The sequence below is a fragment of the Dreissena polymorpha genome, chromosome 5, assembly GCF_020536995.1.
Source record: "Dreissena polymorpha isolate Duluth1 chromosome 5, UMN_Dpol_1.0, whole genome shotgun sequence".
In the NCBI taxonomy this organism is placed as follows: Eukaryota; Metazoa; Mollusca; class Bivalvia; order Myida; family Dreissenidae; genus Dreissena; species Dreissena polymorpha.
Genome location: NC_068359.1, coordinates 22382097 through 22409456, shown reverse-complemented (window position 1 = coordinate 22409456; position 27360 = coordinate 22382097). Strand labels below are relative to the sequence as shown.

Sequence of the window (27360 nt, the reverse complement as noted above, 5' to 3'; positions counted from 1 at the left end):
TATTTAATAAATAAAAAAAATAAAAATAACATTGGGGAATGTGCTAACCGTATTCCAAACTTGTTGCAAACTTGTCCTAGAAACTCTGATATTTTTCAACCAATATTTTATTTCCGTTGTAGTTAAATTAATTATTTAATAACTGACGGTGTTAGTGTCGGATAATATAAGTTGTGACACTTAAGGCGAGCATACGAACTCGTATAGGTACATAAGCAATATCCGAAGCGAACGAATTAATTTGTGATCATTCAAATGTGTACGCATTTAATGATTCCAATCAAAAACCAAATGGTGCCAACATCATTAAAAATTAATAGAATAGTGCGACAATTTCATTGCGAAGAAACCATTTTATAGGAAGTTGTCTATTATCTGCTTATATTACTTAATGTCAATCTTAAGAATAAAACTTCATAGTATTCGCTTGAATTTATAAATATATTCCTTCAGCGATTATCATTCTGAATATTACGAATATATGATATCTTGAAAGACATTAACAGAGATTTAAAATAATGAAGAACAAGTTGATAACGCTCGGTTTTGCAAACCTTGTGCGAAATCGCAAGACAAACTTAATCTGTATCCTTTAAAACTATGTTGATGTCAGTCTTGGACCTAAGTGACAAATGAAAAGAGCTGAGGCATTAGAAGTACACCAGCATGGACTCTGGACTCAAATTACCAGAAAGCGAATAGGAGGGCGCGTAAAAAGATGTAGGAGGCAAAGGAAGATTGGACATAGGATCAATTTATCAATATAGACAAAGAGACTACAGGCTGCAGTAAGAAAATGTACAACACAATAAAGACCACCACAAAGACTACTCAGTCCAATACAGTGTTATAGCAAACGCTGACCGGAATATTCTGACCGAGAGTGCCACAGTCCTAAACAGGTACACTGAATACTGCAGTTACCTCTACAACTACCCGCTTAAACCAGACTCCAGTCTCCTTCGTTCATAACGCACCCAGACCAGAAGCAGACGACGAAAGTCCATCCTTTCTTAAAAGGCAGAGATGGAGGAGGCAGTGCGTAGTCTTACGGCAGGCAAATCTCCGGGATTGGACAACGTCCCCTCCGAGCTGACCAAGCACGGAGGAGAGCAAACGACTGAAGCAAATGCGGCACTTGGCCAAAAGATTTGTGAGGAGAAGAGGTGGCCCAAGGAGCGGACCCAGTCACTGCTCATTCCCTTACCGTTAAATGGCAGCCTCAAGTTGTGCGAAAATAACCGCACCATCCACCTCATCTGTCATCCAATCAAATTCATGCTACACATCATTCTAAATCGATTTAATAGTTAGCCCGAGGAACTGCTGGCCGAAGATCAGGCTGGATTCAGGATTCAGAGCTGGGTGGCGCACAATGGAACAGATTTTCAAGTGCAGAGTCATGATTGAGAAAAACCCGCAACACCAACGTGAGCTCTTCCACCACTTCATCGACTTTGAGAAAGCTTTTGACCGCGTTTTTCATGATGGCCTATGGCATGTTAAGAGAGGATTTAACATTGACGAAGGGCTGGTGCAATACATTCAATACCTCTACGGAAACCACAGCAGCGCAGTACTTCTCAATGGACAGCAGGGGGACTTCTTCAGGACATCAGTTGGCGTTCAGGGATGTCTGCTCTTTTCCGTCTTTTCAACCTTTTCTTTAAGAAGAAATTTAAGAAGCCTCTACTTGTGAATGTCCAACGACCAAAGCCGACTTGATTTGGGCATGTCACCTAGGCAAGCTAGAGGGAGGCAAAGAAGAATGGACAACAATGTGTTATGGCGTCAGAGATATGATAGAGCTTTTAACGAAACCAGCCATATATTTTGGCGGCGGTTGGCTAACAAGAATCCTTAACACAGACGAACAACGATATAGTCAAATGGACCAAAGTTCAATATTATACAATTTCATTTACTGAAGTTGTTGTTTTAAAGTTTATAATACTGATTTAAAGTTCGTGATTTTCTACAAAATGGTTTGTATTATGTTTAGTTCACATTTTTAAGGGGCTTGTTCACAGATTGTGTCATGTTTTGCAGTGTTTCATTAAATGCTCAAAATTTATAACCGTCAATGTAAATCTTTGGGATACATATAATGGCAACAAACACCAGGTTTTAATCACTATATAAGTCGGTTTTGTTTGTCCTGAGTCACTTGAAAGGCTTCGATCACGGGGGTTACTAGGACGTCTTGTTTGACTTATGTGTCTTGAGTGACTCGGGACACGTCGTTTGTCTTCGGAGACACAAGTGTTTGAGCGACTTGGGTCACCTCGGGAGTTTTAAACCGCTTTATAATTTTCAGGTTTTTAAATCGTCAAAAGATGCATATAATGGATATTTTAGAGCATGGTATTACTGTTTCCTTGCAAACATCATTGCAAACTACAACGAAAATTGTATGCAAATCTTAAAAAATATAAATGTTGCCAATGTGCAAAAACGTAAACAAGTCCCTTTAACAATGCTCATCCTAAGAGAATTAAGGTATTTACGTCATTTGTGCAGAACCTATTACATCGGGTTCGAAGTTGCGCACCATTAACATCTCGCCGGATAGCGGATAGAAAACCTAGACAAGCTACCTCCAAGGTCGCATCTGTGCTTGTGAATTTTTGATTTAGCAATAGCTTTGTATGAGCTTTCTTCTCCACATGTAATTCGGTTTGTAATATGTATTTGCTATTAATTTTAAAACCACTTTATGTTTCTATAACGGTAGGTAAAACACGCTCTCATACCCTTACGCTGGTGCCAAAGTATCCCAAGGTTCTACTTGTAATTGTGATATTCATAATAAATATCACTTTTACCCTGGGGGGTAACTTCCTATGTACGGGTATATAGGGATGTGCCGAGTTTATGGGGTGTGTTTTTCGACTAAAATTTTAGATATGGATATGGTTTTGAGCATCTTAGTATAGATATGGGTATTGAAATCAGAAATTTGCTTGTTTATAAATGCATATAGATTTGAAAGTATCAGTATCAAAATGGGTTTGATAAATGTCATTCTTGTATATAAACAGGTATCAAAAAGTAAATTTCAGTAGCGGGAAAGATATAATAGCAAATTCAATAATTATACTGTATTGATATGAAAGAGATTAAAATTCTAGTATGAAATGTGTCCACTTTATCAAATTCTAGTATTTAAATGGGTCCAGTTTATCAAACTTATTGTATTGAAATGGGTCCACTTTCTCAATGGTATCGTATACAAATGGGTATGCTTTTTTCAAAAATCTTGTATTAAAATGGTTCTACTTTATCAGAGTTCCGGTATAAAAATGGGTAACATTTCGGAAGTCTCAGCGGGACACCCCTTCCCTAAAATTTGGGAAGTTACCCCCCCCCCCCCCCCACCGGGACTTTCACAGTGGATAAACCGATAACAACCGTCTCCCAAATTTCTCGCCCATTGATTGATTGGTCGATATTTAGACAAGAGTGTGATTGAAAAAACTATTTGCAAATAGGTTGGCCCCTATATACATAGCAATATGAGATAAAATTAAGTTAGGTTACATTATACAAATAAACGAGGCAGAAGTTATTTGATATTTCGCTGATTTAACAGTATTCGGACACATAGCACAAATAAAACAGGCAAAAGCCGTCTGATATTTCGCTGAGTTACCAGTTAATAATATAAATGAACAATACTGAAGTCAATTGATATTTCACTGACTTAGCAGTTATTTGGGAAGCATAACACAAATAAACAACGCACAATTCGGTTGATTTTACGCTGTGTATTCCGTTATAAAGCTCAATCAAACATATAAACAACCATTCGTGTGATATTTCGCTGTATCAGCCCTTATTTGTCTGAGTTAAGATATTTGTTTTTACACAATTAACAAGTCGTATATTTTTATCTGCGTTAACATGTATGCATATGGGCTACATAACACGCATAAACAACGCACAACTCGGTTTATGTTTTAAAGGGATCTTTTCACGCTTTGGTAAATTGACAAAATTGAAAAAAGTTGTTTCAGATTCGTAAGTTTTCGTTTTAGTTATGATATTTGTGAGGAAACAGTAATACTGAACATTAACCATGCTCTAATATAGCCATTATATGCATCTTTTGACGATTTTAAAACCTAAAAATTATAAAGCGTTGCAACGCGAAACGATTGAATAATTTGGAGAGTTCTGTTTTTGTCGTTAAATTTTGTGAAACTACGAAGATTGCTTATATAAGGTATAAAATACGTCAAGAATGTGTACTCGGCGGAATAGCTCAGTAGGCTAAAGCGTTTTTACTTCAGGACTCTGGCAGGACTCCAGGGGTCACTGGTTCGAAACCTGTTCCGGGCAATGTTCTTTTCCTTTTTTTAATTTTTTTCTTGATTTTTTACTGGAGCTTTTACGATCCAATGTTTACATTTATCAATATAAAGCATTTAATGAATAAGTTAAAAAAAATGCCAAAATCTGTGAAAAGGCCCCTTTAATGATTTAACAGGATATTTTGGTTACATAATACAAATACATAAGTTCTATATTTCGCTTTTTGGTTTCAAAAAAAGGAGCCAAAGTTACCTTATTAATTGTCTGCCTTAACAATTCTTTAGATACTGCTTTGAGTGATTTGCTTTTATTGCACATTTCAGTTTTGGGTAACATATATATGCTTACTTGCCATAGTTAAGAAGGCTGTAAGCGAACTGTGAAAGCATTACTGACTCCAAATACCGCTTACGCTATAATTATTGAGTGTTAAGTAATAAAACGCTGTTTTTTAATGTAAAAATGGAAAGATGATATTTAAATTACCGTGTTTGGGTCTGTATTGTGAAAAAGGTGAAAATTAACATTTTCATTGCAAGATTTTTGGTCGTTTATTTTAAATATTGTGTCATCAAAGAAAATTACCATATTGTGTCCAACCGACCGAGCAATGAAACGTGAATGGAATGCACATTTATACGTGAAATAACAATATACTTATCTGCCAATTAAGATAGATGACAACACATTTGTTAACTTATTTATATACGACACAATGCAGCCCCAAGATTTGGATAATAACTAGTGGATCAGTCACAGATATAGCGAGCGTTTGGTTAGCTATAAAAGTTCCATTTCAATAAAAGAGTCAATCATTCTATAGCATGCTCAAAATTATGTACAAACAAATAATGTAAATGGGAAACTGAAAACCACAGAGACAGGCTCCACCTACACATTCCGTTTTTATATCTTGCAGCGTTAAACACGTTTTTTAACAAAAGGACACAAGTTTGAATAAACAATGCATACACTTTTTTTCTCAAATCTATACATACTTTTCGCCTTTAAAATTTGAATATTTGTATTGCTATTATAGCGCTAAGGCCCATTAAAAACATTCGCTAAGCTATTGAACACAATCAAGTCATCTATCAAACGAAGATTTCCTGTCAACTACGCCATTTGAAATCATACTTCTCATTTCTTCACTGCATCTTTCTTGTGATTCTTTCTCATCGGATTGTCCAGTCCTTTTACACCAAATTTGTTGTCTGAATGAAAACAGCAACCTATCGTCTATATTCTTTGGCGGTGATGTACAAAGGCTGACAACGATTCCAACAACCATGGTAACAAGGAACGCTGATAATGAGATCAGCAGGTAGGACAAGGAATATATTTCGTGGAGAATGTTCGTCGTTCTAATCTCATTCGGATCGTTCACGTATGTTTGCGTCACATTAAACACAAGTGACTCATTCGAATACGACATATACGTCGTATTCAAGTGGATAACATTGACGCACTGGTCCACCGGACCACTTTTAAGCATCACGTCAGGAGGAACGTCAGAGAAGAGCTTTCCGAGAGTGAGCCACATAGAGACGGCCATTCCACACAGGGAACCGATAAGAACTCCCTTCGTCGTACTTCTTCTGAATAAAATAGACAGCGTAAAGATTGCGCACGTTGGTCCGTCAATACAAGATATGAAGCTCTGGAAGATGAACGAAATAGTTCCCTGAAAGACTGAAATTAGAAAAGAAACTGCCAGTGCTAGTACACCGAATAATACTGTCAACCATCGTGACAATTTCGCTTCAAATTGCTTGGTCATGTGCGGTCGATATGGCCTTATGGCATCTTGAAATATAATGACCGACAGGCTGCTCAGCAATGAAGACAAAGTGCTGAACGCAGCGCTAGATAGCGCCGCTATGAATAACCCAGGTAGCCCGGGTATATTTCCGAATACATCGAGAATCGCTTGCGGGATTATAGCGTTGACATTCTTCGTGATGCCACCATGGTATATATCGCAACCGCGAGATGCGTAGTATGCGAATATCACGCCTCCTTCTATCGCGGCGGCTACCATTATGATACAGTAGACGGGTCCCGCAAACATAAACATTATTCGCGCGTTCTTTTGGTTTGGCAAAGAAAAGATTCTTTGCATTGTTGGCTGCATGTAAAACATACTAAGCGTCTGTGTCACACTGCCGACGGAAACAGTCCAAAATGTCAACCGTATCCGTGGATCAGGGTTAAAATTGAAATGAAATCGCTCTCCTGCGAGCTCTTTCATTGACATCCAGCCGCCGAGGTCGATGGTTACCTTGCTGATGACGAAAATAAATCCAGCGACCATCATCAAGAACTGGAACACATCTGTCCAAATAACCGCCTTGATGCCACCTATAGAAGTGTAGACAGTCGTAACAATAGTGAATATCAGGATGGTGCCCCAGTATGGAATACCCATAACAACCTCCATGGCAACACTCGTCCCGAACGTCACGGAGCCCATGTAAAATACCGCATATACCACTCCAAGTGTTAGGGTAAAGTATCTCAACACATTGTTTCCGTATCGCAAATACATATATTCATACACCGTCGATAATTTCAAAGGGTGAAATACAGGCACTATGACAATGGCAGCAATTATGAACGCAACAAATGCTCCAACGGCGAAGAAAATGTTGTTTGTCCCGTACACATAGCTTTCGGCTGGATAACCGAGCATCAATATCGACGACTGGAACGAAACAACGAAGGACAAAGCTACGGGCAGTGTCTTTCCTTTCCTCCCTGCAAGATAATAGTCCTCTAGTGTATTGTGATGCCTCACTTTCTCCCATATTGCGAAGAAAACGCCAATCAAAAACGATATAATGATCGTTCCGATGAAAACTATGTAGTCTGCAAGGTGGAAAACAGACGATGCCATCTTTGTTTGAAAACAACTTATCTTTCCCAGCGGCACATCTAATATTTTTGAAATATAAAACTCCACTGCGGTGAGCGGTAGCGTGGGCACAATGGTTGACTAGTTTGTGCGAAATGATTTATAAGTCGGTCTAAACCTGTTTTGTAAATGCATCGGTTGATTACAGTAGGTTACACCTCAGTGAAGTTAAAGCATTAAATATTTTTAATGTGAAATACAGAACGAGTGGGAAATTCACGTGTTTGCCTATTTCAACATAAAAGCGTTTGTGCACATACTGTCGACATGACAATTTTCCAACTTTTGGACAGGCTGCAGAGTTGGGATTGTTGAGAAAAAAATCCGAGGATCGAGGGCCCTGCATACAACATATGCGATGCTTAGTCATTAACCCATTTATGCTGAGTGGACTCTCCCATCCTTCTAAAACGGATCAATTTATTTCCAAAATTAGGGATGTCTAGTATATTTATTTCTATATTTAGAATATTTCTTACAGAAATTCCTTTAAGCAGACAGCGCAGACCCTGATTAGACGCCGCATCGTGCGGCGTCTCATCAGGGTCTACGCTGTTTGCCAAGGCCTTTTTATAGACGCTTGGCATAAATGGGTTAAATCGTTTCTCCACCCATTCCACCGCTACATTTGATTTAAGTAGGGAAGGTGTCAGTTACTTGCATACCTGTGTGCACTTAGTACTGGTAAACCAGCTATCCAATGAATAGAGAGAGTTGGTTAACTGGCTGCCGTGATATGATTAAAATACTGTTCAAAACGGCTAAAGCCCCATTAAACAAACAAGCCATATTTGTAACAAATTAAAAAATAAAAAAATACTGTACATAAGGCAACAACACAACACTAATGACGTTAATTCATACAGAAAATAAAAAATATCATTGAGATATCATCATTACAAATTGATATAATTATAAAACTCTACACGAGCGAAAAGATTTAATAATGTAGGGTTTATCTGTTGTATTCATTATATTAAGTCGCATGACGTGGATTGATTGTATTAAGTATAGAATGCATTATCAAATAGTATTATTTGCGATGGTCGAGCGGTTTAAACAATATATCTTGAAACAGAAAGTTAATTGTTCAAGCCCAAACGCACTTTTGTAAAAACTTGTTTTTTATTTCTTAAAATATATTCTTTGATTGTTTGATAGCATACCTCATAAGTTTATATGCATCAATTAAAATCATGTAATGACAAACTTCAAAAAAATGCTAAACACTCTGAACATGTCTCTTTACTGTTTTCAGGTTCCGTTTCAAGTTTCATTTTTTCGCAATTCATTGCGATCGTTTTTTTTTCAAAATGTTAAAACATTTAGAGGGGGTTATCACGTTACAAATTAGATAACGACGTCCATGCTGACACAGCTTTTTTTCGCCGTTGTTTACCCTTTATCACTTTCATAAATCGTTTAAATATCGCAAACTTTTCAGCCATATCAGCAATAAAGTGATTTGCGTTTATTTCGTATTTATATTCACTCCATATCTGGACTTAAATCGCTACGAATTTTCTTAGCGGGAGATGTAATTTTGTGACCCGCTTAGAAATTGTGCAGCGAGTAAAGTCGTGATATAGAGCGAATATTAATACGATATAAACGCTTATGACGTTGTGATCTGGCTGGAAAATTAGCGTTATTAAACAAATTGTTAAAAGTAATGAAGGGTTTAAAACGGCGAAAATTACCTGTCTCGAAATGGACGTCGCCATCGTGTTTGTCACGTGATTATCCCCTCTGAAACAGGCTTAAGCGATCGATTTGCTGTCATGTTCTAGAAAATGTTCTATTAAAATTTCTTATTTTAAAATGTATATCAACATGTTCTTATTCGTGAACCTTGACCCAAATAAATATCAATGTTATTGTGGCATAGAGCTTTCTTACTATGACCAAACAGGAATGCCATTGATGTAAAACATCAATTTCAATTTATATCCATTTATATTGCTACATAACTAAAACAATATATAAGCGTGATTGTATCTGCGAACACATCGTTTAAGCACATTAGTTAATCACTTTTGTAATTCTTTCATTTATACTTTGCAAGATAATTGACATAAATATTCATCATGCCATGTAAATAATAGGATATAAGTAAGAAAAAGTTTGTGTTTCTGCATTGAAGCATGAATTTAAACAGGAAAGAAACTATTAAAATTAAGCCGTTAGGCTTAGGTGATTGGAACCGCTCTAATATGGTATGAAATTACTGAGGGTGTATATCCCATACACCATCAGTTACTAACAGTGTAACTTATAGTACATACCAATTCGAATCAAAGCTTACTTTGCCTTCAGAAAATTCTAAAATTAGTATTTCGATTGAATGCAAAATGAAAACATCTGACACACTGTAAAAATTAAGGTCTAGAAGAGAAAACTTTTTTGAATGATGGCCTAATATTTAAACGTATTGTCTTTGAATAAAAAACTAGAAATCAAAACGGAACTTTATGTCGAAAAGCGATACTCTTAATAAAGCCAATTACTACAATCTAACCAAGAAGCAAGCAGTATACGTTGATATAAAACTTATTGTTCATTAGCTGTTCTTTCTATAATACAATTGTTTGGTTGTTATTGTAATGCTGATATATATGAACACAAATTAATGAAATGAAATCCTATCCAGTCTTTCTTCATGACAGATCTTATATTGTTTCTTTAATTAGAAGATAAAGTTCTGATAAGCTAATGTAAGTCATTTGCCAATAAAATGCTTAGTTTGTAAATGAACCATTATTTTCAAAAATAAACAATTTTCATGCTGTTTTAACAAGTTGAAAAAGACTAATAAGCGCTGTTTCTCGCAGTTGAATATGTTCTTTTAAATTCACAATTTCTCAAAAGAGCTAAAAACATTATTGCAAATTATACGGGTTCCGGTAGGTATACTTATATAAGTGTCAACTGAATAAATGCATCCCAAGCATAACAGGGGCCAAGAAATATACAACGTATGAATATAAAAAACTATTTTAAAAAATAGTTTAGAATCCTTTGACAATTAATGAGAATTGTTAAATAACGTTGCCTCACAAACTTATATTTTAATTTGCGAATTGTTGTAGTTTTCAAACAAGCTTTTACATAGAGAATAATAGGTTAGTGTTGATTATAGACTGTAGTGTAACCAAGGTCAGTGTATTACTCCGCGTTCCAAAAATAATCATTTTTTTTTAATCAGAATATCGTTCTGAAACAAAGTGTCGAGCGTTATTTATTACACTTTTAATCATATTGAATTGCAAATCTTTAAGTTTTATGATATCAATATGGCATTAAGTTGTTATATACAAGGAACTACATTTGTTTACAACGTAGCCTAACACCACACACAATTCACTTTCGATATCAAACTATCGAGTCGATCACGAGGTGCACAATATTTCCTTCTTTGTTATAATATGTGGTTATTTCGTGACAAAATAACAAAGATTACTTGGATTTAAGCTAATTATATACATTAACATTTTGAATGTTGAAAGTGGCACCAAAGAATTGTGAGGCAAAGTTGTTCGAACTAGAGAAAGACATTTGCAAGTGAAGTGACTGGGTGGGGCGAACATCAAGATCAACTTGTTCGACGGTAGACATCGGTTGTCTAGGCTGCATTTCGGCCATAGTTTCAGTGCGTGAAGGTGAACAAGAGGAATCTGTTGGATTGTTACATTTACTGGACTGAGCAAGAATGAACACTTTTGCTGCTGTTCAACAGATATGTTGGAATAATTGGTTATGGACTGGACATTTTTGTGCCCTGTTATGGCCATGGTTTCAGTGGGTGGAATGTTTGCATTTCGAAGTTTTTGGACCAGGAATTTGCGAACTGAGTGGTTCGTTATTCTCTTGTGCTTGAGAAAGCCGGCGTCTTTTGCCATAGCCTTCAGCATCTGACCTAACTTGTTGACACCCAATTGTTGACGCAAGAATCACCGGGATGCAGTGTCATTTGTGCGTATTGCCAGGTAGAAAAGATGCTTTAAAGAAAAATCAGATGGACGCATATCCGAGTACATCTTGTAAATGAACACAGGATTTCTTGGTCCAGACGATTGTTTTCTACGGTCAAAGGGGAGCAACTCGAACTGACTTCTTCAAAGGGGAGCAACAACAACAGAACCTATTTGCATAGTGTTAAATTTACCTAATACTAGGTTTTAATGACAATAAATGACAAAAAACTCGTTTTTTTGCTACTTTCCTTTGTTTTAAGGTCATTAAGATTGACAAACATTTGAGATTGTTTTTATTATTGATGCACTTGGCAAATACAGGTGACGAGGTGCGTGGGAAAAAGTAGTCCCGGTTCGGCAGTTGATGACGTCATTTCGTGCCATTGATTATAGCCTTGCCGTTGATTATAGATGAAATTTAATCAACGGGGCTTTAATCAACCGATTTCGCTGTAAAAGTGGGATAAAAATTATAGCGTACCGTCATTTAACAAATAAATGTAGGCCATGCGTGCCATAAAGTATGATTATATGCACCTATTATTGTGTCTATGCATTTTGTATCTGTTATTACAATATATTCTTTCTTGTCTTTAAACACTGGAAAATGTTTTTTTATTTATGTAACGCTATGACTTTTTCATGTGTTATTACAATGTGTACTTATTTTTTGTCTTTACACACAGGGAATGTCTTATTTTCTGTTTCCTTTTTTTCCCAACACAAATCACATGCGTTTTTATTGTACTAAATAAAAAAGTGCGTACTTAAAAAAGTTATGTAATCTCCAACAGAGATATGCTTTTGCCTGTAACTTATTTTAGAAAAAGTAATATTTCTAGCCTTACTGGCAAATTACATACAATAAAACTTACATGCATATGCTTTCAAAAAAATATTTATATAACATTACATTTTTCTATCTTTGATTGCATTACATTATTGTGTTACTTTGCATACTATATATGTATTTGTTTGCAATATTTAAATAAATTGTGTTGAAAAAAAAAGAAATCCAGAATTCAGACAATACTATCTGAGCGTATACCTTTGACCGGATTAGTATTATAAAACAGACTAATGACCATAAAGTTAAAACAATATATTTTCTCTTTTGAAACTGACATGATCAAACATTATGAGATCATTTTGTGGCAAGTCATATTTAAAAGTATGTTAATGCTAAAGTTTTAATCCTTATTTTAAATAAACAATAAAAAACAAATGCTCGAACGCTGACCGATACATAAATTGTATCGGCTTGTCAAATAACCCATCTAAAGCATTGACCCCATGTTCACGTTTATGTGATACTATGATAGCTTCCATAATAATAACAAAGTGACATGAACAGTTCATAAAAATGCGTGTCACATAAAAAATGAATAGCAGCTTAAATGTCACACTGAGAAGTAACCTCTCTTTTGAAGAGAATAATGTGACCTATTTAACGTCATAGAATATAAATTATGCGAATATGGCAAGATATCTTTTGCGATAGTGTGCTTTATCATGATGAAGAGTGAATAACATTAACTTAGTCATTCCATTCGATACACTGTTATGATGGAAATTTAAGTACAATCAACAGTGAATAACAATGAAGTTACGGCAATGAAATGCTGAATAAATGGCGACTCGTGTTACCAACGTCTCGATACAATAAACAAATTATTACACTAATGTATTTATCTACAAAGTAATGTAGTAATGAAAGATGTTTTTAGAGCCGGGTGTGCTTAAAAGTTCATAGAACGAAATTGCAGACACCAGCACGTGTATGGCTGTATCAATGTCACTGATAAATAGCGTGACATATCATAGTATTAAACAACAACTTTCCTTTTGTTAGAGAAGACTGTAAGGGGACTGATAACGTTGGGTGAAGATTAAGTATTTAATACGAATAAGTTTATGTTATTTGTTAGTATCAATAATCGTACAATACAAAATTGCATTATAGCGCCTAGAAGTGGTCCAAGGTACAGTTATTGAGAATGCTAGGTCTACAAATTATTAAACTAATGTAAATCACCATCGCTGTGGGCCAACAAAGTATCACATGAGGCGTTTCGAATCGAAGTCACGATGCTGTTACACATCGATTTGAGTGCAATCAGTACCACTGAAATCCACCTGTCAGTATATATATATATGGGCCGTTCCACGACAAAACCTGCATTAATGACAAAAAATTCAATTTTTGTTTTTTTCAGTTTCATATTGTACGTTAATCGACGAATCCATATATGTATTAATTTGGTTTTACCGATGTGAAATGTGATGTGTGTAGAATATAATTTCGTCGTCTTCTATTATCATATCGCTCGTGGTTTACTCTTTTTAATTCATTTTTGTAATAATGCAATACATTTTCATAACTTAAAGCGAGATTATACGATTTTTTATATATGTTAAATTGTAATATATTGATAAAATATGTTACAATAATACAAAAAGACAAGAAAAATTATACATCGAAGACGAATTTCATAAAATGCAGTAAATACAAATTAGCGCCCCGAGTCGATTGTGACGAAGATATTTCGTACATATTTTCCTACAATAACCGAAGCATTCGTCTTTTTAGTTAGTGTTCGTGTGTCGTATGAATAGATATCGTTGCAGGAATATCAAAAAATGAACCGTTAAACTAAATTTAGATTCACATCGTACATGCATGATTTACATGCTGGCGAATTCGACTGTACAGACATTTTCGATTTCAGAATTAAATATCTGGCTTATTTCGCATTTTTCGACACATGTTCTTCTTAACTTTTGATATAATTTATATTAAAATATATGTTTAATAAGTGTTTTACACATTTGATATAAATTAATAAATATTTGACAAAATCGTATAATCTCGCTTTAAGCTGTCATGATACTGACAACATGTCTGTTTCATGCTGAGCAACTCGTGTCCGCTTTGTTGATTGTACGTGCGCTTGTATAACATTCCTGTCTCGCATGACAAATGTGTATGCTGTCAATCGAAGTTTACTTACATTATATGTGTTACGATGATGAGAGTCGTGTCCTGATAAAACTAGGCATAATGCATGTGAGTAAAGTGTCGTCCCAGATTAGCCTGTGCAGTCCGCACAGGCTAATCAGGGACGACACTTTCCGCCTTAATTGGATTTTTGTTAAGAAGAGACTTCATTTAAGCGAAAAATGTCATAAAAGCGGAAAGTGCCGTCCTTGATTAATGCGCTAGGAATCTTATATATTTTTGCATTCGATTTTTTGCGTGCACGTTTTTCATTATGATTAATAAGATTAATAATGGCGGCATCGAGTAAACAATCCTAGTGATAACGATGTTCGCTTACGGAGCTTGATGTCGAAAATTCAAGCCATGTTCTGACATGACAGGATTCCTACCAAGCTGCACTTAGTGGAATCGAGGGGTTCACATGGCCTTTCTGTCAACTGTCCGGTATAAGATAGAAATCGTCAGAAATTATTTTCATTAGCCAATGTGCCTTATTTCTCAAAACTGTCTTGCATTCGACTGCATCCTTGCCGTGGATTTGTTAATTTCCTTTCCACGCATCACTCTATATCTAGTTATAACTAAAAAACAAATGCTTGGCAACGACACAATTCTTTAATCACAATACACACAGTTTTTCTTCGTGAAAACGACAAATTCAAACACACCTGCCAAATCTGTGTCGCAGTTGTTTAGACATCGATGAAACAATAACTTATGGTGATAATTATTTTTCTTAAAAAACTAACAATCTTATTATCGATCTTGCTTGATTAGAGGGACAAATGCATTAGGGGAACTAATGACGTGTATTAAGCATATGTGACCCAGTTGTAAGGGGAAAAAATGTGCTCCCGAGTTCGAATCACCAAGACTGCATCCCCTCTCAAACTAGCAAACATACATTCGAAGCAAGCATGCAGTGTTTACCTCCCCTATCTGCACCAGCAATCATATAATGCATAGCAAACGTTTTCTATGCATCAACTTTTACACAATTTATATATTTTTCTACATAAGTATGGAAACATTAATATTCATATATATAAAATATATTTTGCAACCACGTATGTAATAATGTTAGTCTGTGTTCAAGTTTTCATTCGGTAAATACCAATCTGCACACAGAGTTGTCGTTCCTTGCTCTCACACACAATTTCTGCCATCACAAGAAAATCCTACAATTTGGTAGGATTATATTTCTTTTGTTTAAGTATTATATTATTAAAAGTATTATAATTTTCTTTCATAGTTTGAAAAAGTGTATAAGTTTAGTTTCATTAAAAAAATACCTTAAAGGGGCCTTTTCACAGATTTTGGCATGTATTGAAGTGTGTCATGAAATGCTTTATATCGATAAATTTAAACATTTGACCTAAAAATCTCCAGTAAAAAAAAACAGAATACAACTAAAAAAGAAAAAAAAAGTAACTCTCAACTGGACTCGAACCACTGACCCCTAGAGTCCTGGATGTAAAAGTTTCCCGCTTAGACCACTCGACCATCCGTGCTTATACTATGAGAGCTTGTATTTTTTACTTTATATAAGCAATCCTCGTAGCTTCACAAAATATAACGACAACAACAAAACTTTCCAAATTATTCAATCGTTTCGCTTTGCAACGCTTTATAATTTTCAGGTTTCCAAATCGTCAAAAGATGCATATAATGGATATTTTAGAGCATGGTAAATGTTTAGTATTACTGTTTCCTCACAAATATCATAACTAAAACGAAAATTTGCGAATCTAAAACAACTTTTTTGATTTTGTCAATTCACCAAAACGTGAAAATGCCCCTTTAATTAAAACAATTCAAATAGAAACGGTAAAATTATTGTACCACGTGGCTAGGCTATCGTGGTTTGTTATGAAGGCAGGGATTTTATCCAGCTTTTCTTCACACCGGGTATGCGAATACTTTGATAACAGATGGCACTTCGATAACAGAGAACAACAAAAGCAACGCGCGAGCGGCGAGTTCTTCAGATTGTTTGCATTTATGTTCTGTTCATTTTGTTTTCAGACACGAAACATTGTTTTGTCGATCAATGGTATAGTACTTAAAATTGCGAAGAAAGAAATTCGTGGAAAAACGGCGGATTTTATACAAAAATTGATACAGTACGTATTTCAACAAAATAAAAATACTTAGAAATAAATCAAGAACGTGTCAACTATTCCAAATAAAAAATCTATATGTCCATTAATGTTACAACGTGTTACATTTTAATTTACTAACGTATTTGAGGAAATTCAAATGTTTAAAGAGTCGAATGCCAAATTTTCTTTTACCGATTATTTCAATAACAATGGCAATTCTATTTCAGATTACTCGAAACTTTTTACCAGATATAAAACACTCTATTTAGTAAATCAGAAATGCGGAATTCTCTGTGGAATACTGTTATAGTAAGCAGGCGATAAATATAAATGTATGTACTGGCGTAAATTAAAAACGAATTACCGAAATATTTTTATCCTCTTGGAATATGATTCTGATTTTGTATAAATGTGAAAGATAAATGTGAAAATAATTCAATATGTCTGATGAGTACAGTCTATATGACTATACATTTTCCAGTTTTCGAGTCATCCAACAGATGGATTTTCGCGCAGTACACGAGCTTAAGCAATTTTAAATTCCATTCTTTGTAGCAAAGCGTCTGATCTAAAGCAAGTATAATTATGTCCTAATGAAGTTACTAAGGCCATTGACTTATAATATAATATATAGCATGTCATGAAACATCACTCTGCTAAAACTGCAACTTAGAAATAAATATCAGCAGGGATGCAGGTCCGAAATTCTAGTGGATTTTTTTTGGTTCAATGTCAGTAAGTAAAAAAATAGCAATAATGGAACAGGCGGTCGATTGAATCACACGATAGTGTTGTCAAAGTTGTGCATACCCGTCTTTGTTATTAATATAAACATAACACATTCTGCATATGAACAACTTGGATATACATGACATAATTATATATTACAGGATGAGCGAATCGGAGTTAATGAATGATACCTTTTATTCGTTTCTTTCCACAAATGACGCATACAAGATTTAATAACATATCTAAATTTTCCATGTTTTGAAGTTTGTCATTAACTGCTTTATATTGATAAACATCAGATCTTAAAAACTCCAGTAAAAAAAATATAGAAAGAAAAAAAGTAACCCTAGACTAGGCTCGAACCACTGACCCCTGAAGCAAAAATCTATCGCTTAGACCACTCGGCCATCCGTGCTTATACAATGACTGATTTATTGTTTACTTTATATAAGCAATCCTCGTAGTATTACAAAATATAACGACACCAACAGATATCTCGAAATTATTCAATCGTTTCGCGTTGCAACGCTTTATAATTTTGTCGCATAGTTCGTCGTGACACAAAAAACATAAACAGAGTCCAATTCTGATTTCTTTACGTTTTATTTCTGCTTATTAACACAACACAACGTTTCCAAAATGTTTGTCAAATACAAGATACATGCGAAGCCCGCAACGGGCCCCGCCCGCGACAGCAAGCAATATTACGTCTGCTTTCTTCGACTTTCCAAGCAAGACCGCTTTATCAATATAGATATAAACAAGGAAAGCTTTGATAATTGTTTCGTTTTCAATTCTGATTGGCCGTGTAAAGTCACGCGTCTACGTGTACAATTCTGATTAAGTCACGTGTCTGCAACATAACTATGACGTATGCAACGGACACATAACGAATACATACGGAAATGACCGAAGATTGACACATAAGGTAAGCAAATATCCGTGGCCGGATTTGATAACCCGAGGCTATAGAAATGTTGATCCAGGTGGCCGCCTATCCAAGAATGTATGAAACCTGGTACAAATTTCGATTATTATATCAACTCAATAATGCCCCAAATGTGCGTTTTGTGTGCGTTATGTTACAATTTTAAGGGTTTTTTAATCGTCAAAAGATGCATATAATGGATATTTTAGAGCATGGTAACTGTTCAGTATTTCTATTTCCTAACAAATATTACAACTAAAACGAAAATTTGCGAATCTGAAACAATTTTTAGCATAGGTGCTTGCACCTATGCTTATGGTATATACCACATTTCAAAAATCCACATACATCGGTTGTCCATTATGAAGCCTTACCTGATCAAAAATCAGACGAAATATCTATTTAATTTAGCATATGGTAATTCTTACAATTTTTTGGGGGGAAACGTTTTTCTAACGTTTTCTTCCAAGAATATTGCTGACACCATTTTAAGTGAATTTTTCTAAGACCGTTTTATGTCAAAAAATCTTCTTATAACCTAAAACAAATTTCGTTCGTAAAACAATTCTGTTCTTGTTGATAGTGACCTCACACCTAATTTATATGGGATCCCAATTTCTATTTCCTTCGTTTACTGTTCTGTGAGAGGTCAAATGTTTACATAACTGAATTAATAAGGCCCTGGTTAAAGTATATGTAACATTTCATCGGTTAATTATAAATAGAAATTAAAACATATTCTCAGCAGGAAGTGGGGCATAAAGCACTTTTATTCTTTGAAAATGTGTAAAAAATGGCGGAGTACGATGAATGTTTTCTGATTTATGACATGGATTCTGACGTGCCTTTCTATGGATTTGATGAAGTAGAGTTTAAAAGTAATAGAGATGTGTTAATTGAAGTTAAAATGATTTACTTTGAGCCAGAAATTTACGTTACGAGTAGAGTTAACGGTTTAAATGTGGCATCGGATTTAATGGATTCGCGCGAATTCTGGACGAGTGCTGTGTCTGTAAAATATTAAATGGAAAGCTGTAAATGTATCAAGTCGGAAAAGAAAACGGATGGTTGCATAATGGTATGCGTGAAATAATGTAATTCTACGTATTTTTTTTCATAGTTATGTCATTTTGTAACCATTCACATTCTTCACTATTTGGAATTCCCGTTTCTAAAAATAGAGCATTTTGTTAACAAGGGGGGCGACTCGTGATGTCAGCAATCGTTAAGGCTACAATATACTAAATAATCGAGTCATGAAGGGCTGTACTTTCTAAACAAATCATCATATTTTCCTCGAAGGTATGTTATACACTTTGTTCTGGTTTTATCGTTTGGAGATATTGATAGGGTAAGCATAGGTGTTCACTACTTAATCCCTGAAATAGGATAAAGTTGGAGATTAAAGTAAAAAATTGCACTGCAAAAGGTTACAATCCACTAGAAAACGGCCGAAAAAGGCGCAAAAACAGTCGATTTTGATTTGAGTCGAATTTGTTTTTGGTTTGAACATGACAAATCTTTTTTATTGCTTAAATCGATTCAGCTAAGAATGCCCGTCAAGAAAAGGTATGGTTATGGGGGTCTCTATGTGCAAAATGTTGTATTTATTTTCGCTCAAAGTTGTCGCTTTTACATCGAAACATATAAGGAAACTATTTAGTATATTTTGACCTAAACATTTACTTCAGCAGCAACTTCCCTGTATCTTGCAACTATGCTTTCAGCGCCATCGGCGCTCTCGTTTTAAATGGCGTCAATTTACAAAACGTGAAAAGGCCCCTTTAATAACTTTTTGTTTTGATGTTTCACTTAGTCGGCTCAATATGATTTTACTGAGATAAGGTTTAAATGTAATTAAACATGATTGTTTGTATTGTGTCTGCTTTTTTCATGTGTTTTTTATTTTTAAAACAATATGTGACAATCATGAAGACACATGAATACCGCATAATTAACTCTCAATCGGTTTTCTCATCAGTGTTAAGCAGTATATACTTGTTACTCTACTTTATTCATTAATGCGCAGTTTTTATGCAAGTAGCGACAGTTTTGCTTCGGCATCTTATTCACCAAGTATAGTGTTACTTTACAAAGTATTTTACGAAGAACAAATGTTTATTTGCCGCTTTAGGATCCATTTGCTCTCGTTATCTAGAGGCCTGCTATGATTAAAATTAAACACAATCGTGTTAATCCGCATGATCCGTTGTATTTTCATCCCTCTGAATCTCAAGTTACCACCAAAAAAGTTCATTATGTAGACAATTATTTCCGGTTGTCACTTGAAATATATTACTTCAGAAATAAGCATTTGAATCTTATTTAAAAATAGCTCTTATAATATTAATTGCATAAATATATAGTAATGAGAGTTTTGAAAACAAACAACGCCATTGGTTATATTTCACATGTGTATGTAATTACGTTATGCATTGATTCCCAATGTGTCGCGCTTGACAATTCAAATTGATTCGTTCTTCAAAATGTTTGGTAAGAATAGCCATAATATACATAAATGCATTTCAAGTAGAAGATGAAACGCGGTTATCAGAGTGCCCAATTTGTTGAAAGTCTCTGTTATCCGAAGTGTCCTATATCAGGAATCAAAGTATCCGCAATTTCATGGATACCACCTATTAAAAAATGCTCTATCTTCGTTAATATTTCATTGAATACTATCAAAATTTGAGTATTTGAAGCACATTGATTACTCCAAATGCTGGAATAGAAACAGTTTCTTGCAATATTTCTAAGTAGTTTTATTGTGTTGAAATGTTTACTGTTCACCCCGTTTATGCTGTTTTTCTATTTTACGGGCACAAATCTACCATTTTACCGTGATTTTTTTTCTTCCCAATACAACCGGATACATCATTAATCAACTCGACCATGTGCCTTGTCCCAAAAACTAATCTTTAGGACATAACTTTTGAAAAACTGAGGAACTAGCGCGTGGCTTTCGTTGTTCTCTGTTATCGAAGTGCCATCTGTTATCGAAGTATCCGCATTACCAGCGTGTTCTTGTTCCATTCAAATCTCTGCGCGAAGGTTGGGTAAATACGCCTGATGTGTGTTTTATTTGCAGATGCCACTCTTTAAAGGAATCGGTCTGGTTATAAAATCTACACTGTAAAACGCTTAACTCAATCATTTACCTTTGTGATATAAATAATTAGGTTAGCCGACTTCAGCGACACGCGGATGTATTTCGATCTACATATGAAACAAGGCAGCAATATATATTAAACATGTTGTTTGTTTTTAGTTGGTCGCGTTAGCGGCCAGCTAAATTTACAGAGCATATTTTGCAAACCAGTATGTGCTTAGAAGCCTTAAGTACGGTAAGAACCGCAAATCACTCTGCTAGGGACGATTACCGCTGCCTGTCTGCAGCAGACGACAAATGATTCTGCTCTAGCAGTTAGAGTATATACCCTCTAGCAGTGAGTGTATATACCAGCTTGTAAGACGACATTGGCCAGTCTAGTGTTTATCATTGAAATCTTTACATATTGGCTGCTTTCAGGGAAAACGGGGCTTAATGCACGTCAAATAAGATAAGCCTGTGCACATTGATTAGCCTGTGCAATGCGCCCAAGCTAATCAAGGACAACAGCGAACAACTTCGGTGCCTTCAGCGCGTTGATTACATAAGTTCACGAGATTTATAAGCGAATCCCGGATATAAACAGTTTAAAGCAATAAAAGTTCACTTGATACAATACTTTTTTAGCATAGTTTCACAACATTGATGAACAAATTACGGGTATTGAAAGATTTAAGTATAAACAATTAGCGGTTTGCAACCTTGAAATAGTGTCAGTCGTACAGCTTTACTGGGTTTGCATAAATGAATTAAATTTCATTGTGTATGTATATACTCTTTGTATTGCCGATAAACTTTTTTTCCTGTTTTGTTGACGGCCTGGTAAATATGTTTTTAATACCGAATGCTTAAAAATGATACATTCAAAAAAGCAACATAATGTTTTATTTTTTAACAACAAAAATAACGTACTTTGCAATACCGTATAAAACGTTGATGAACAACAAACTGGAATAAAAGTACAGAGTAAATGATACCTCAACATAGACAAAATCTCAGGTTATATTTTTGTTAAGTTGTTTATACTGTTTGAATTTCATTCATGTAAAATCTAGGTCATATATATATTGTAGTTTATACGGGTTTATGTAGTGTCTGAGATAAGACTTTGATAACAGCTTATAAATTTAGTCGTTTTCTGAGAAAACTGGGCATAATGCATGTGCGTTAAGTGTCGTCCCAGATTAGCCTGTGCAGTCCGCACAGGTTAATCAGGGACGACACTTTCCGCCTCAATTGGATTTTTGATAAGAAGAGACTTCATTTAAACGAAAAATGTCATAAACGCGGAAAGTGTCGTCCTTGATTAGCCTGTGCTAATCTGTGCTAATCTGTGACGACAGTTTACGCACAAGCATTATGCCCAGTTTTCTCAGAATGCGACTCAATTAACTGTTCCAAAATAATAATGAATGTTTGCAAAAACAGGGTATGAGCATGTTTGCATTGCATTAAATTTATTATCTCCACAAACATGTATGAATAAATGCACAAAAGGTCGTCTTGGAATGGCAATATGAAAACTATTATAACATTTAAAATAAAATGCAAAATAAAATGACTATGACGAATATAATGCCGGATATTTCTGCCATATAGGTAGTAAAAGGTACTTTTTATTCTATTCAATATCAACGTTGTTTTGTATTCGATGATATGTAAGATCCATTTATCTGTTAACATATTATTAAATTATAATGTATATGTATGTTGATAGTACACATATTTACAAGATTTATATTAATATCCTTACTTTACACTATGTGTAGACTAATCGAATTGTTCTATCAAAAATTGTGTGGAGTTTTTTACTATTTAATACCACAGTTTTGTAATTGTAATAAGTATATAAGTTACAACTTCTTCGACAGTCCAAATCGATAGCTCATTTCTTCTATTTTTTTTCGAATGTGATTATGCACGTGTGCTTGTTTAATAAGTGTTTTTACATAGATTTTGTCTGCCTTTGCGTTAGCAGTAAACGGAAAATGCCAATCAATTCAATAGTATGTTAACAATATTACTGCTCTATTATATATCAACACATTAACGTGTAAACTAACACCATATGTTCTAAGGTCTATAGAAGAATGACCTCGACTAGCACATACGTATGGACGAGTTTCATAAAATATATCGATACAAAAAACGTATATGCGAGGTTATCATAACTTTACCGCAAAGTCAATCAAAGCACCTGAAACCTGATACGTGTGGCCCCCTTTTTAGTACATTAGCCATTTAATTGGAATATTGCTAACTGTAAACTTTCAAGTAATTTGTCGTCAATTGGTATTTGTAATTGCCTCTTAATTGAGACACGCTTAATTACACAATTCGAGTAGTTTTACTTAAAGGGGCCTTTTCACAGATTTTGGCAGTTTTTAACTTATTCATTAAATGCTTTATATCGATAAATGTAAACATTGGATCGTAAAAGCTCCAGTTAAAAATCAAGAATAAAATTAAAAAAAGGAAAAGAACATTGCCCGGACCAGGTTTCGAACCAGTGACCCCTGGAGTCCTGCCAGAGTCGTGAAGTAAAAACGCCTTAGCCTACTGAGCTATTCCGCCGAGTACATATACATGAAGTATTTTATACCTTATATAAGCAATCTTCGTAGTTTCACAAAATTTAACGACAAAAACAGAACTCTCCAAATTATTCAATCGTTTCGCGTTGCAACGCTTTATAATTTTTAGGTTTTAAAATCGTCAAAAGATGCATATAATGGCTATATTAGACCATGGTAAATGTTCAGTATTACTGTTTCCTCACAAATATCATAACTAAAACGAAAATTTGCGAATCTGAAACAACTTTTTTCAATTTTGTCAATTTACCAAAGCGTGAAAAGATCCCTTTAAAGGGTCGCATGTGTATCACGTTTATTTTGCTAATTGAGGATATCCACGTGATGTGTGAATTGGACAACGACTCGTGTCTTTAATTGACACATGTGCATGTGTATATAAACCTTGGTTTTGTGTACACCGAATTAAAATATTACAAAGATCAAATACACAGTATTGAAAACCGCAAGGAATTGGTATTCAAACGTGTGATAGATCTTGAAACTGATATATTTTCACTGAGTCCTTTCACCTAGAAATAACTTCTAAGACTTTTGTATTAGCTTATAGAACTTTACGGGAAACACAGGCTTTGACGATGGTTGCGGTAAAGCAAGAAAGAGAAGGGGACAAAACTTACTTAAGAAAGGTTGGATTCAGCTGTTTGATATATGTTTAAGACACAATTTTCTATGTATAATTAAGTGTTGCTTATGTGTTATATTCACTGCGAATTTAAATGCCGGCAGACAACTGTAATACTAAGATTTTGACATCATCTGGTAGCTAAGCAATTAAAATGAAATTATTATTTGCACTAAGAATTAGGAATTCTATTGTCAATTCTTAATTTAATTGAACAAAATGGAATTTTGTTCTTGATGTTAAGAAGTAATAACGAATAGCATGTGAAAATGAGCAAACATGTACTCTTTTGATATCGACTGGGTCGAAATTCCACTATATACGTAAATCATTTTTTTTATTAATATAGTGCTTTTCGTTACAGCGATAAAATTAATACGAATATTAAATTACGATTGTCTGTTGTTTTTTTTAATATTATTATTTAAATTGCAAAACAAGCTACTGATTTGCAAGCAATAAGTTGTGGGTTGTTTCACCTAATGCGGGTTGCGTAGAAATTATGAAGATATAAACTATATGTGATTAAGTGCGGTATGCGTTACACAATACGTGTTACGGAAGACAACTTATATCGCATTTGCGCTTATACGTATGAAAAGTTGTCGCCCTACCTAGTAATGTCCAATACACGGAGTAATCACGTCGGACCAAATATTTACTTTTTATCGTATATTTTTTGAAAACCTTTTCATTAAAATAAGAATTGCATTACAGTGAGAGAGAAAAAAACACAGATATATCAATAAACATTTATGTATAAATCTTTGATATAACCAAAACATCGCATGGGTATTTTCTGTGTTTCATTACTAAATATATAGCATAAAATAAAATTATCACCGGTTATAAAACACAATTTTCTTGACCTCGCAGGTCCGGAAGCCGCTAGTGGAGAAGCAGCGACGGGAGCGGATGAACCACAGCATCGACAAACTCAGGGTTCTCATAGCGGACACTATCACGCAGCAGGTAGCCTTAGTAACCAATGCAGCATCAGTCAAATCATTGTAGACGCAAGTTGCACAATTCATTAAAATGTTAGACATCGAGTGCAAAATATGTGGTACGCGTTTGTAGACCGACGATTAGATTTGATTCTTAAAAAGTCTGTACTCAAACATTTTAGAGCTCTGTCATCTAAATGATATTCTAAGGAGTAATTAAGAAAGCTGTTCAAACGACTTGTTACTTGTTTACATCAAAGCGCAATTGACAATTAAAAGTACATAGTGTTGTTGCGTAGTCAGATATTCGTTATAAATAATCGATGAATATTTGATTTAAAAGTATTTAAGAAAATAATTTAAGTCCTTAATAAACCAAATGCTACCAGTTGACAACATCAATTTGATAAACATGATCAATTATTTAAACTTTTAGGTTGCCCCTATGACTCGCGTAGACAAGGCCGATATTCTGGACCTCACAGTGTTACATCTGAAACAACTACACCAGTTTTCAGTAACCATATCAACCGAAGCTTCCGCTTCCGCATACAGCACCGGGTTCAAGGACTGTCTCAGAGAGGCCATGACCTTCCTCGGCGCTCAGATGGTCACAGATTCGTACACGATCAAAGCTCTCAGTGACCACATACACGTAACAGGTGCTCATTCCGTACCGAACTGCAGTGAACGTTATCAAACCATTGCACAGCGACACATGTCTACTCCGGCAAGAATGTGTGACGTCAGTAACAGTATGACCTCATCGCTCCACACTCCAAACGTTTCTCCCGTTGCAAACTACGCCCGCGTACCAGAAGGATATCAGAATTGCAGAGCTTACCGTGAATGCAAAGTCAACCGGACGCATACTAGAACCAACATCTGTAGTCATGATAGCAGTATGGACTCTGGTTATTCCAGTGAAAACAACTCTACGACAATGAGCGGCAATGTAAATGTGCCCCACTCGGATGGAGTTGTCTCCATTGGTCGAGGTCGAGATGACGAAATTGGTCACGTGATTAAAGATATTTTATGGAGACCCTTTTAACATGTCTATGTGCGTTACATATTGTGTGTTATTGTTTTCGATTGTTATTTTTTATATGTAATTTATATGCACATATAAATACAAATGTGAAAAACAACATGTGTGTTTCGTTTTATACAACAACAGTTACTAAACACACTCTTTTTGTATGGGTTGTGGAATGCAAAGCAGTTTAAAGTAAATATTGACATGTAAGCACATTGTCAGTTTTCACTTTGTCGCAGATTTAAAAAAATGAATTGTATAGTAAAGATCACTATGAATAATCGCGGAAACACTAGCAGATTCCAAACCAAAAGATACGAGAATAGGGGCATAACGATTGACGGGACAACGTGATATGTTTCATTGAAGAAAGCATATAGTGTAGTAGGAACGGAGGTCCACCATGCATGATTGGAAGGTATTTTTTTAAATATGGTGATGATGTTCTACATTGCCTCGGGTAAAAGAAAAATTTGGTTCCCAAGAAAAAAAATGTTCCCATGGGGTCTAAATCCAAGATGGCCGCCAAGATGGCCGACCAAAAACCTTGAAAATACCGTTATTTCGCAAATGACACTAACAACATTTATTTTCCTAGATTTTGGTAAGCTTTTTAATTTAAGCACTTCATAACATATTATTCTTATTAAACAAATACATTTTTTGGTGAAATATTATACATTTTATGAAAATAATGACTATATTTATGAAAAAAGCTACCAAAAATCATGTTTTTTTCGCTTATGATATGTTTCAATTTGTACCTGAAAAGCAGTTTAAATACAATTATCATCCTAACTACATTTATGTACACCTATGGGACTAAGGAATATAATAATATAACATTTCATGTGAATATTATCAATAATTATTATATATAAGACAATAAAAGTGGGTGGGGTAAATAACAAATTTGAAGTAAAAATTCCTAATGTGCGTGTTAATATATTTTAATACGTACTAGCTTTTTTAACTTGTTATGTTTATGTATAAAGATTGTTTCTGACACTTACAAGTGCATTCACAATGTTTTTTAATATTAAATGCATTTCCCTAACTGAAAATAGTTTTTTTTACCGTTAAA

The 27360-nt window shown here is 34.8% G+C and overlaps 1 protein-coding gene across 1 annotated transcript; it reads left to right on the top strand.

Moving 5' to 3' along the window:
* The first annotated feature begins 1375 nt into the window (after nt 1–1375).
* Nucleotides 1376–26386, top strand: LOC127831101 (transcription factor HES-1-like). Its single transcript, XM_052356091.1, has 3 exons — nt 1376–1618; nt 25167–25262; nt 25674–26386. The coding sequence occupies exons 1-3, from the start codon at nt 1376–1378 to the stop codon at nt 26289–26291; spliced, it is 957 nt and encodes a 318-aa protein (XP_052212051.1). The 3' UTR covers nt 26292–26386.
* Nucleotides 26387–27360: the final 974 nt, after the last annotated feature.